This window comes from Phoca vitulina, unplaced genomic scaffold (assembly GCF_004348235.1).
Source record: "Phoca vitulina isolate PV1807 unplaced genomic scaffold, GSC_HSeal_1.0 scaffold24, whole genome shotgun sequence".
NCBI classification, from domain to species: Eukaryota; Metazoa; Chordata; class Mammalia; order Carnivora; family Phocidae; genus Phoca; species Phoca vitulina.
This window is the reverse complement of record NW_022589727.1, coordinates 7,304,366-7,317,547: the sequence shown is the minus strand read 5'-3', so window position 1 is coordinate 7,317,547 and position 13,182 is coordinate 7,304,366. Positions and strand designations below refer to the sequence as shown.

General features: G+C 40.7%; 1 protein-coding gene across 7 annotated transcripts in view; it reads left to right on the top strand.

The window, feature by feature from the left end:
* The window catches only part of FHOD3 (formin homology 2 domain containing 3), a 456,179-nt gene that overhangs the window by 294,189 nt on the left and 148,808 nt on the right, over positions 1–13,182 (top strand). For all 7 annotated transcript variants that reach the window (XM_032421241.1, XM_032421245.1, XM_032421239.1 and 4 more), the window contains one exon: positions 1,258–1,401. In XM_032421241.1, the coding sequence (XP_032277132.1) occupies positions 1,258–1,401 (144 nt within the window). The remainder of the gene's footprint in view (positions 1–1,257; positions 1,402–13,182) is intronic.

Sequence of the window (13,182 nt, the reverse complement as noted above, 5' to 3'; positions counted from 1 at the left end):
AATAGAAGCATTGGAAAAGTTGGTGCTGTGAATGTTCTTAAGACAGTGTTGGTCTCTTCTCTTCCGAGTTCAGAATAATTTTGAAATCTATATGTAGAGCTTTTGGAAGTACAAAGGCAATGAAATAGGGAGTAAAGACCTGTGTTTGGAATTCCAGGCCAGAATAATTTGTGCAAAAGCATGAGTGCGTGAGAGGCGAGGCTTCTGCCCCAGGTCTGCAGGAACTTCTTGTTCCCTCAGGCAAACCCCTTCACTCCCCAGGCCTCATCTCCCCGACTCAGGAGATAAGGGCTTGCAGTAAATCACCTCGAGGGTCCCTCCAGTTCTGAGCAGAAGCCCTGTCTGAGAGATCAACCTTCTTTTAAGAGACACAGAATTCAAAGAGAAGTTAGCTTTTCTCACACCTTGGGTTATCTTTTTGTCTCTTGGTTGCTGCTTTGAAATTTCTCACGTTTTCCTAAATTTCATAGACCCAGGGGAAGGCCTACCAAATTGAAAGAAAAAAGAATCATTACATTGTTACAACTTCAGCTGTTTGGTAGATTGATCCTAACAGGAGTTTCTAATCACTGAGCATGTTAGTTTTCTATTGCCATGTAACAAATTACCACAAATTTAGCAGCTTAAAACAACACAGTTTCCATGGGACAGGCTCCAGGCACTGCCTAGCTGGGTCCTCTGCTCAGAGGCTCACAAAGCTGTAGTCAAGGTGTCGACCAGGACTGGAATCTGGTCTGAGGCCTGGGATCCTCTTCCAAGCTTTTGTGTTTGTTGGCAGAGCTCATTTCCTTGCAGCTGGAGAACTCATGGTGGCTTGCTGCTTCTTTGGGGCCCGCAGGATAATCTCTCTCCTAGTCTCTGAGCTCTGGAAATGCCTAAACCTGCTTTTAAATGGCCCACCTGATTAGGTCTGGCCCACCAAGGATAATCTTCCCTGTGATTAACTCAAAATCAGCTGATTTGGGTCTTGAATATCTGTAAAATCCCTTCACCTTTGCCATGTGATGTAATTCAATGATGGGAGTGTCCTGCTTAGACTCAAGGGGAAGGGATTATACAGAACCTCTATGCCAGGGGTGGGCTCTTGGGGTGCATTCTGCTTACCACACTAAAGGAGTTTTTCTCCAATGATCTGGTCATCTGTCTTGGTTTGTCCCATATAGTTATAATCCTGGCCACCGGCCACCCTGCAAAAAAATGCTTTGAGATCCTTGAGACAGTTCCCTAAAACATGTTCGTGTCCTGTTCTTTCTTCAGACTCTGTCGGGATTGCCAGACCAAGACAGCTTCTACGATGTGGTGGACTGCCTGGAAGAACTGGGCATTGCGGCCGTGTCCCAGCGGCACTTGAACAAGAAAGGGACCGACCTGGACTTGGTGGAGCAACTGAACATTTACGAGGTAACAGCAGGTACTTTCTTGATGGCATCGTGTAGCTTGTCAGAGGCTGAGGTGAACACATTCGAGACGGGTGGTTCTGAGTGTGGGGTAGCAGCGTCCACAACACCTGGGAGTTTACAAAACATGGGTTCTGGGCTACCCCCTCCCCAGACCTCCTGAATCAGAAACTCTGAGAGTGGGCACAGCAGTCTGCGTGCTGCAAGCTGCAAGCCTCCAGGCGCTCCTGGTGCTCACTCAAAGGCGAGAACCCCTGCTGGAGGAGACACTTGGTCGCTTGCTTACTGTTCAAGATACCACACAGCTTCTCCCTTTCCTTTGCGGTCTCTTTTGCCTCGGTGTTTTATTTGCTGTTTAATGCCGTTGTAAGGAAATAATTAAAATTTTAAAATATTAGCCTAGATTTTACCGTGCATTTTTACTTTATGTAATGTCAGTTTAAAGTGCAAATATAAGGGCATTTAACTTCTACGCAGAATCCTATGCCATTTCCAGTTCCTAGCTCCTACAGGCCTATGTATTTTGTCCCTGCCGGAACAGTGGAAACACCATACAAGATGGACTCTATTGTTACTTCACTTCTTGCTATGTGTTCATTCTGTTAACACTCTACCTTCAATTGACTGATGAGTAAGGGAGGGCTGAAAGGAAAAGGAACTGTGGGCTGCCTTATCTTTCCAGCTTTTCTATGTCATTTCAGCATAAGTGGTTGACTAGTACAGCAGAGTAACCCAGGTAAGAAAGGATATGCTAGGACCCTTGGGTTGCCATCTCTGTGCATTCAAAGCCAGTTTTGGTTTGCATGGAAGGTGTCTTGGGCTCCAGGGCTGTCCATGCCTCTGCTTAGTTACAAGGGAACACACTTACCTTGTACTCATTTTGATTCTTACCGAACTCCCGTCTACTGTGCATCCATCAGCCCTCTCTTCTAATGTGTGCAAGGACTGGCACATATGCATATTGCATCTACTTCCCCTACTCATGCACATGCTCTATTGTCCCATTGGACTGCACTTATAAAACATAAGTTTAGGGGCACCTGGGTGGCTCAGTCAGATAGGCGTCCTACTCTTGATTTCGGCTCAGGTTGTGATCTCAGGGTCATGAGATCAAGCCCCATGTTGGCCTCTGCACTCAGTATGGAGTTTACTTGTCCCTCTCTCTCTGCTCCTCCCCTCGCTTGCTCGCTCTCGCTCTCTCTAAAAAAAATAAATGAAAAAAACCCCCACAAATTTAAAGATAAAATTAATAAGAATTTCAAGCTGGCCAAAGAGTATTAAAGCAAGCACAGAGCAGAGTGTGAGCATGGAGCCCTGCACATCACAACCCATGGCACATCCATGAAGGCGGCCTTGATTGGGTTACACATCACGGCTTTGTGGCCTTGTTCACTTGAGTTCAAACTGATACCTGTGGGTTAGTTTTAAGTCAAATGCCCCCTTATTAAAGTTACTTATCTGATGTGACTCTTGTCTGGACTCTGAAGGTTAGAGCACATTTTATGAGTAGCAAATCACATTCTTTATTGCTGATCCTCACTGTCCCAGTTTCCTTCCATGGCCAGAAGGGGGCAGAATCTGGAGCTCTGATTCCACTTGGGTGTATGACTAAATGGGAAAGCTTATTACTTTAGACACATGCTTACCCATCATAGTGGTGTGAACTAGGCTATCCTTGAGGATGTTGTCCAGAATGTACTCATCATCCCAAAAAGAAACCCCATACCTGTTAGCAGACACTTCCCATTTCTCCCTGCCCTGCATACTACATACCCCCAAAACACTAATCTAATCTCGCTATGGATTTGCCTTTTCTAGACATTTCCTATAAATGGGACCGTACAACATGTGACTTTTGTGACTATCTGTCACTTAACATGTTTTCAGGGTTCATCCATGTTTTAAGCATGTATCTACTTTGTTCCTTTTTGTGCTAATGTTCCATTGATAACACAACATTTTGTTTATCTTTTCATCACTGGATGGGCTTTTGGGTTATTTCCATTTTTGGGGGCAGCTATGAATAATGCAGCTGTGAACATTTGTGTACAAGTTTCTGTGTGGACATATACTTTCAATTCTCTTGGCTATATATCTAACAGTAAAATTGCTGGTCATATGGTAACTTGATGTGTAGCTCTTTGAGGGACTGCCAGACTATTTTCCACAGAGGCTGTACCCTTATTTTCCTACCAGCAGTGTAATGAGGGTTCCAGTTTCTCTTTATCTTCCTCAGCGTTTATTATTGTCCTTGTTTAAAAATTATAGCCATCCCAGTGGGTGTGAGGTGGTACACATTTTGGTCATGATTTGCATTTCCCCAGTGACTAATGATGTTGAGCCTCTTTCCATGTGCCTATTGGCAATTTTTCTTTTTTTTCTTTTTTTTTGTGGAGAAATGTCTGTTCAGATCCTTTGCCCATTTTTAGATTGGATTGTTTTGTTACTCTTGAGTTGTAAGAATTCTTTATATATTCTGGATACTAGATCCTTATCAAATATAAATTTTAATATATTTTTCCCAGTATTGTTCCACTTCTGACCTAACTGATCAGTCTTATTCACAGTGATATATATTTTTAATCTTTCCTTTTTCCGCTTATAAAAATGATATGTACTTATTGAGGAATATATAAGTGTAAGAGGAAAAAAAAAATCACCCATGATTTATTACTAACCACGGTTAACATTGTGGTCCATTTTTCTAGGCTTTTTTGTATATATAGGTGTATGTTCTTAACTATGGAGATAATTGTCTATATACAGTGTTGTGTACTGAATCTTTATTGGTAAATATGTTGGAGCCATTTTTTTTATCATTAAATCTTCAAAAACTTAATTTTATTAGGAACACAATATTCTGTATGCATGTACCATAATACATATAGCCAAACTCCTTTTTTTTCAGATTTGGATTATTTCCAAACTTTTTGCAATTAGAAATGCTGTTATGATGGACAGCTTTATTCATAGATTTTTTGTGCATGGCTAGAGTCCTTGGAGGGATATTTTCCAGTTAAGAGGCTCCATTGTGATTTTACTGGGTAGAAGTGGAGATACTGATGTGTAATTCACTATTTGCTATAAGTCATTGTTATAAAAAGTGACAGTTGAGGGACAGAACAGAATTATCTTTCTATGGAGGGATCAGAAGAAACTGAACCAGAGATACTTGTTATCAGAGCTTAAAGCGTCCCATAGCCCCACCCAGCAGGCCAACTCTTGGTGTCCCTGCTCTGGGCATCTTCTCCAGCTGAGCCTCAGTTTCCCCAGTTATCTGCTCTGCATTTTGTGTTTCATTATCACTGGCAAGTGACATTGGGAAGTCAATGGATGGTGGAGGAGTATATTCTTACAGCTCCTAAATGAGAGGTTAATATAAGAATACTAGATGGAGAAGGAAGGAGCTAAAGACAGTTCACTTACATGAAGATGGAAGGTGGATTTTTTCCCAGTACAGATACCTTTTTACCTTAGCCCCTTCCCCGCCGATCAGAGCTCCCATCTCTGAGACTCTCTGCTCAACCAGCGGGTTACATGAATACAAGTTTGGATTCTATGTAGTCAATGTATATTAGAAGACTGCATAATGCAGGTGAATTTCCCATTAGTGAGCCAACTGGGAGAGAATTTTGAGAAGTGGCCTGGATACCTACCCCAGGAAACTGCCTGTTTCAGGCTGTACCTTCCCTTCAGCCTGCCTGACTCTCAAGCCACCTCCCCATCTCTCTCTTCCCCTTTACGTCGGCCTTTCCAAAAGTTGTTCTGTATTCACCATCTTCCTTTTATCCAATTGCATTCACTTCATACCTTTAGTATCAAGGTCACATCATTCACAAATACAGCATCTGTGTGTTATTTAAAGAATAAAAAACAAATTCTTTACCTGTTGTGATGGTTAATTTTAGGTGTCAACTTGACTGGGCCACAAGGTGCTCAGATAATTGGTCAAAAATTATTCTAAGTGTGTCTGTGAGGGGGTTTCTGGATGAGATGAAGATTTGAGTTGGGAGACTGAGTAAGGAAGATTGCCCTTGCAGCGTGGGCAGGCCTTATCCAGTCTGTTGAAGGCCTGAGTAGAACAAATTCTCTCTGCCTGATGGTAATGAGCTGGGACAGAGGTTGCCCACTACCTTTGAACTCCACCTGAGCCTAACCCCATTGGTTCTCAGGCCTTTGGACTGCAGATCTTGGGTCTTGTTAGCCTTCACAATCATTAGAGACAATTCTTTATAGTAAATCTCCATGCATATCCTATTTATTCAGTTTCTCTGGAGAATCCTGACTGATACCCTCATGAATTTAAGAATTAGGACATTACCAGGAACTCAGAAGTGTCCTTCGTAGCCCTCCCTGGTGTCATCCCACTAACCCCCAGCACTGTTCCTTTCTTTATACTTTTACCTGAAAATCACTTATTCTGTGAGCTAACACAAAGGATCAGATTATCAAATCAGTTGACAAATCAGACATCTTGTTATCTAGCTGTGCTAATCTAGTTATGCTAATAATTTCAAGAATACAGACTATAGAGGTGCAGAGGGAACAGGGAAGGGTCTGTCTTAGGTCTTGTCTTCATGCATCAGACGTGTGCTCTCTGGCCCAGAAGAGGCGAGGTCTCCAAGTGGGGATCACAGGTCCCCTTTCCCAGTGAGTAGTATTCCATTATGAGACATCTCTACTACATAGCTCAGAGAGTCGTGGCTCACGAGCCCATAAATCTACATTTATTTACTACAGGTAATCCTCAGCCAGGCGATCCCTAGCCAGTCCTATCCTGGTAAGGGCATTCCAGAAACAAGAGCTCTCATTTTAGCAAATATCATTAGGCTATTTATTAGGTGGTCTGGTTATTGGCATCCTTAACAAAAGATGAGAAAGAGTCACTTGCCTTTTTTCTTTCTCCAGAGGCATTGCTCTGTAGAAGGAGTGAAGAGGTCAAAGCCCAGCTATTTTAACTCCTTCCTCTTAGTCTGTATCCCTAAACAACATACTGTTTAATTATGTCTGCTCTCAAACTTTTTATAAAAGGGATATATATCATTTGTACCCTTTTATAGTTTTCTCATTTGCTTATTTTTTTTAAACCTACCCATGTCAGGGCACCTGGGTGGCTCAGTTGGTTAAGTGTCGGACTCTTAGTCTCAGCTCAGGTCATGATCTCAGGGTCGTGAGCCCAAGCCCTGTGCTGGGCTCCATGCTGGGCATGGAGCCTACTTAAAAAAACAAAAAACCTACCCACGTTATTGTGTGGCATTCTCATTTATTCATTTTCACTGCTGGTGAATGTATGACTATTTACCCGCTGTTCTGGTAATGGATGTTGGTTGGTTTGTGGTATTGTTGCCATGACAAACAGTGTTGCCATGAGTGTTCTTGTACTTTCCTTTTTGTGTGTGTATGCCATACTTTTTATGTTTAAGTATCAGTTTTATTCTTGCTTTATAAAATTATTTAGAAATTTGTCTCCTCTCTGATGATTTGATAGAATTCCCCTAGGGAATTGTGTGGACCTGTGTGAGGAGGAGAAGGAGTGAGAGAGAAAGAGAGAGAGAGAGAGAGTGTGTGTGTGTGTGTGTGTGTGTGTGTGTGCATGCGCGCGCATGCAGAGGGCAGGAGGAAATCTTTGGTAACTCTTTTCTGGGATCAATTTCGCTAAATTATATTTTACTAGGAAATCATTAATTTCTTTTGGATTTTAAATGGATTAGCAAAGAGATGTATAAATAATCTATGAATGTTTTTGATTTCCTCTGTTTCAGTAGATATTTTCCCTTTGATAGTTCATAATTTTTGTAATTCTAGATAAACAAGTAGTTTGTCATTTTGTTGGGGTTTTTTAAGTAATAATTTTGACTTAGGTATGATTTGCACTGCTTTTCTGTTTGTAACTCAATACTTTTTATTTTTAAAGATTTATTTATTTATTTTGAAAGAGCGAGAGAGAGAGAATGCAGGGAGGAGAGGCAGAGGGAGAAAGAGAATCTCAAGCAGACTCCCCACTGAATGTGGCCTGGAGCCTGACACAGGCCTCAGTCTCACAACCCTGAGATCACAATCCGAGCCAAAACCAAGAGTTAGACGCTCAACCTATTGAGCTACCCAGGTGCCACTCAATACTTGTTTTTAAAATTGAGGTATAGTTGACATACAATATCCTATTAGGTGTACATCATAATGATTCAATAGTTTTATACATTATGAAATGATTCCAGGATAAGTAATTATCTGTCACTGTACAAAGTTATTACAGTATTATTGACGATATTCCCTATGCTGTACATTACATCTCCATGACTTATTTAATTTATAACTGGAGGTTTGTACCTCTTAATCCCATCCCCTTCATCTATTTCCCCTGCCCTCTGAGCCCATCCCTACTCTGGTAACAGCTTGTTTCTTGTATCGATGTGTCTGTTTTGTTGGTTTGTTTTGTTTTTTACATTCCACATATAAGTGAAATAATATGGTATTTGTCTTTCTCTATTGGACTTATTTCATTTAGCGTTATAACCTCTCGGTCTATCCATGTTGTTGCAAATGGCAAGATTTCATTCTGTTTTATGGTTGAGTAATATTCCATTGTGTATATATACCACATCTTTATCCATTCATCTGTCAGTGGACACTCAGGTTGCTTCCATATTTTGGCTATTATAAATAAAACTGCAATAAACATAGGGGTGCATATACCTCTTTTGAATTGGTGTTTTCATTTTCTTTGGAGAAATACCCAGAAGTGGGATTGCTGGGTCATATGGTAGTTTTATTTTTAAATTTTTGAGGAATCTCTGTACTGTTTTCCAGAGTGCACCAATTTCCATTCCCACCAACAGTGCACAAGGGTTCCCATTTTCCCACATCCTCACCAACACATGTTATTTCTTGTCTTTTTGATAACAGCTGATCCTGACCAGTGTAAGGTGATATCTCAGTGTGGTTTTGATATGTTTCCCTGATGATTCGTGATGTTGAGCATTTTTCATGTGTCTGCTGGCCATCTGTATGTTTTCTTTGGAAAAATGTCTAAGTCCTCTCCTCATTTTTTAATTGGGTTGTTCGGGAAGTTTTGGAGGTTCTTTATATAGTTTGGATATTAACCCCTTATTGGATGTATGATTTGCAAATATCTTCTCCCATTCAGTAGGTTGCCTTTTTTTTTTTTTTTTTTTTTTTGCTTTGTTGGTGGTTTCCTTCACTGTACAAAAAGCTTTTTAGTTTGATGTAATCCCATTTGTTTATGTTTGCTTTTGTTAACCTTGTCTGAGGAGACTGGTCCAAAAAGATACTGCTGAGGTTGATGTCAAAGAACTTATTTTGCCTGTTTTCTTCTAAGAATTTTGTGGTTTCGGGTCTTACATTCAAGTTTTTACTCCATTTTGAATTTATTTTTGTGTATGGTAGTAGAAGGTGGTCCAGTTTCATTTTTTTTTTTTGCATGTAGCTCTCCAGTTTTCCCATCACCATTTATTGAGGAGCCTGTCTTTTCTCCATTGTATATTCTTGCCTCCTTTGTCAGAGATTTATTGGTCACATAGGCATGGGTTTATTTCTGTTGTATTCTATTGATCTATGTATCTGTGTTTGTGCCAGTATCATACTGTTTTGATTACTGTATCTTTGTAGTATAGTTTGAAATCAGGGAGCGTGATAACTCCAGCTTTGTTTCTCTTTCTTTTTTTTTTTTTAATCTGCCAGAACTTCCCTAGGCATACATCATAACAGACACTCTGGTAACTCTGTCAGCCCCCTCCCAATTATAGCTGTGGCTTACAATTCCACACAATCTCAGATTCTCCTTGAGCTGACAACCTCTGGCTTCAAGCTCCCATTCTGTACCTTTCCATTTCTGACTCATGGTTTCTCTGATGCTATAGCCCAGAAGTGGAGGTTGGGGAATTATTGCTCTGAGAACCGTCCTTCAACAATGAAGTTTGGAAACCGGAGGAGAAATACCCCCATTCCAGCTTTGTTTTTCTTTCTCAAGATTGCTTTGGTTATTTGGGGTCTTCTGTGGTTCCATACAAATTTTAGGATTATTAGTTCAACTTTAGTGAAAATGCCATTGGTATTTTGATGGAGATTGCATTGAATTTGTAGATTACTTTGGGTAGTAGGGACATTTTAACAGTATTCTTCCAGTCCAGTAGCATGGTATATCTTTCCATTTATTTGTGTCATCTTCAATTTCTTTCATCAGTGTTTTATAGTTTTTAGAACATAGGTTTTTCACCTCAATGGTTAGATTTAATCCTAGGTATTTTTTTGAATGCAATTGTAAATAGGGTTGTTACCTAATTTTTCTTTCTGATAGCTCATTATTAGTAGATAGAAACATAACCAATTTCTGTTTGTTAATTTTATATGCTGTAACTTTACTGAATTCACTTATTAGTTCTAATCATTTTTTTTTTTTTTTTGGTGGAGTCTTGAGGGCTTTATATAGTATCATGTCATCTACAAACAGTGATACTTTTACTTCTTCTTTTTCAGTTTGGATGCCTTTTATTTCTTTTACTTGCCTAATTGCTGTGGCTAGGACTCCAAATACTATATTGATTAAAAGTGATGAGAGTTGGTATCCTTGTCTATTCCTGATCTTAGAGGAAAAGTTTTCAGTTTTCACCATTGAGTGTGATGTTAGCTTTGGGTTTGTCATATATGGCCTTTATTATGTTGAGGTATTTCCTTCTATACCCACCTTTTTGAGAGTTTTCACTATAAATGGATATTGAATTTTGTCACATGCTTTTTCTGTACCTGTTGAGATGATCATATGATTTTTATCCTTTGTTAATGTGATGTATGATGTTGATTGATTTGTGGATGTTAAACCATCCTTGCATTCCTGGAATAAATCCCCCTTGATGATGGTGTATGATTTTTTTAATGTATTGTTGAATTTGGTTTGCTAATATTTTGTTGAGGATTTTTGCAGCAATGTTCATTGGGGATATTAGCCTGTAGTGTGTGTGTGTGTGTGTGTGTGTGTTGTCTTCTTTATCTGGTTTTGGCATCAGGGTAATGCTGGCCTCAAAATGGGTTTGGAGGTGTTCCTTCCTCTTCAATTTTTCATCTTTATAATTTCTTCTTTAACTTTCTTTCAGTTTACTTTGTCATTCTTTTTCTAGCTTTTGAGTTGGTTATTTTATTCATTTCTTTACTTTTTTAACCATCCTCATGTTCCTAGACTATAACCCACTTGGTGATGATGTATTCTTTCTTAAAATATGTTGTTGGAATTCTGTTTATTACTAACTTATTTAGGATTTGTACAAAAGTATTCTTAAGTGTAAGATTGGCTTCCCCCTCATCCTCCCTCCACCTCTTCTCTTCCTCTCCTTTTTGTATGCCATCTTTATCAGCTTGGGCATCACTGTTTTGTTAGCATTTTGAAAGAATGCTGCTAGTGTTCATGAGATGACTCTTGTGTGTTGCTTCTGTGTTTCTGGTGGCGAAGTGTACGAATGGCTCCAGGACATCTCTCTGATCATTCCTCCTCAGGGTCCTTCCCTGGATCCTTTTCTGACCTCCCTTTCAGTGTTGGGGTTTCCTTACCAGACCTCCTCTCTCAGTCTGTGTGGCCTGTTCTGATTTACCCAGTGAGTTCAGCAGCTTTTGAGGCTGGTGGCTCATATTTGACCTTGAGCTTTTGCCAAGGCCCATGGCTGCCTGCTTCTCTGCCTGCTTCTCTTCTTGTGTTACGTTCATTCATGGGGGCCTATTATATATCATATACTTTGCTGGGGCTAAAAATACATAGAGAACTTCTGTCTCTGTCCAAGGAACTTTAAAACTGTAGTCTAAGACAAGCAAGTAGCTGATTCCTCCAGCAACTAAATGTAATAGTACAGAGGGACAAAAATGGTGCCTGGGACACACTATGTTGGGCAGAGCTACTTGGAAGCTGCAGATGACATGTAACCAGCCCTAAATGAACTTTATTTTTCTCCCATGAAGAAAATAAAAACACTGTATCATCTGTTCATTTCTCCATTTCTATAAGCAGTAGAGTCTCCCATGTTACAAACCTGGAGCTACCCTAAACCCTTTTTTTTCCTCTGGCCAACCCTCCCCCACATTTAGAAATCTGATAGCTGACAACCTAGCTCTGGTCCTGTTGTTTCTTACCTGGATTATTGTAGTATCTTCTCATTAATTTGTTCCTCTGTGAATTTGTTTATTCAGCACAACTTTATTGAGCACCTACTATGTTCCAGGCACTATTCCAGACCCCAGGACATAGCAGTGAGCTAGACAGACAAGGTCATTGCCTTCAGGGAGTCCACACTCTAATGGGGTGCAGACAGTGACCAAGTACATGAATAAGCTGAGAATCTGAAGCTCCAAACAGGTTTATGAGGAGAGACAGGATGGAGTAGGGGTGAGAAAGTGAGGGCAGGGGCAGGGAAGACCCTTCTGAGAAGATGGCCTAAAGAAAGACAGTGATAGAGGGTGAAGCAGTGGGGGATCTCTGGCTTGACAGGTGTGAAGGGTCAAAAAGAGGTTCATATGACTGGAGGGGTAGGATCTAGGAGATCAGCATGATGTGAGCCTGGAGAGGCTGGCGTCCTGCAGGGGCTACACCCCATGGAGGCCTCTCTATTTTCTTGCCCTGCCTAACTCCCAGCAACTGAAAAAAAGAACCCTCCTGAAAGTCAGATCTGACTATGCCATTCCTCCATTTAAGAGAACAAACTCGAGTAAGCAAATGAGTGAATGAATACCTGAAAAACCTTTTCTGTGGCCAGCAGGATGAAGCCCAAACACCTTGAGTTGGTACAGGGACCTACACGGTTTGTGCCCTTTATGCTTCTGTGGCCTTGTCTCTGGCCACTCCTACAACATCTCTGAAGTTCTCTCCTGTCTCTGGAACATGGAAGGCAGGTCTTTGTGGAGGTGGGCAGGGGGTTTTCCTTTACTCTCTCTTCTTTGCCTAGAGTTCTTCTTCCTATTCTCACAGTTGGCAAATTCCTACTCTTGTAGGAGTCACCATAGATGTCCCCCCATCCACAAGGCCTTCATGGCAAGATAAAAGGAGTTCCTGCTGCTTGTCCCCTGCTCTTTGCTCACAACTTATGAAAGAGAACTCGCTATGACCATACCTCGGACTGAGCAGTCCTCAGGACGTACTTGTCTGTCTGGCTTCCTTTGAGCTGCTACTCTGAGTCATGTCTCATTTCTCTCTTTGCCCCAGGACCCCGCAGTGTGCCTGTCAAGAGTAGACATTCAGTAAGTGCTCGAATGAAGGTCTCTTTTAAATATCACTTGTTTTATGGCTGTATTTGCCAGATGCCAGGTTGAAGGAAGGGCATGATTTAATCAGAATGCAGCTATTTTAAAGGAAAGATGCCTTGAGTATTATCTTAAGGTGACAACTTGATGCTTGAGATACTGGGCAGAGTCAGGGTTTTTATTCCTTTCTGAAAGTGAATGTTTTGAAAAATACTTACTGCCACAGGACAACTAAGTTCAGTATATGCAGGGGCAGCAAGGAGACCTGTAAGCAGAGCCAGGCTTTTCCTCACAAAAGACTATGAATGGTTTCAAATAATTGCAGAGAACTTGGTTGGGCTTCTAGAATTCTTCCTAAAAGTAGAGGATGTCTGGTGACCACATGTCCTGGACTTTTTGGGGACAGGCCCAACTCGATGTAATTTAATTCCATTTCAGAGAAGTGATTTAATTCCTGTTTAATTAAATTCATTTTAATTTTTATAGCTTCATTTGAGTTTTCAAATACATAAATTCACAAAATACGAAATCTTTTGTCAGATTATATGTT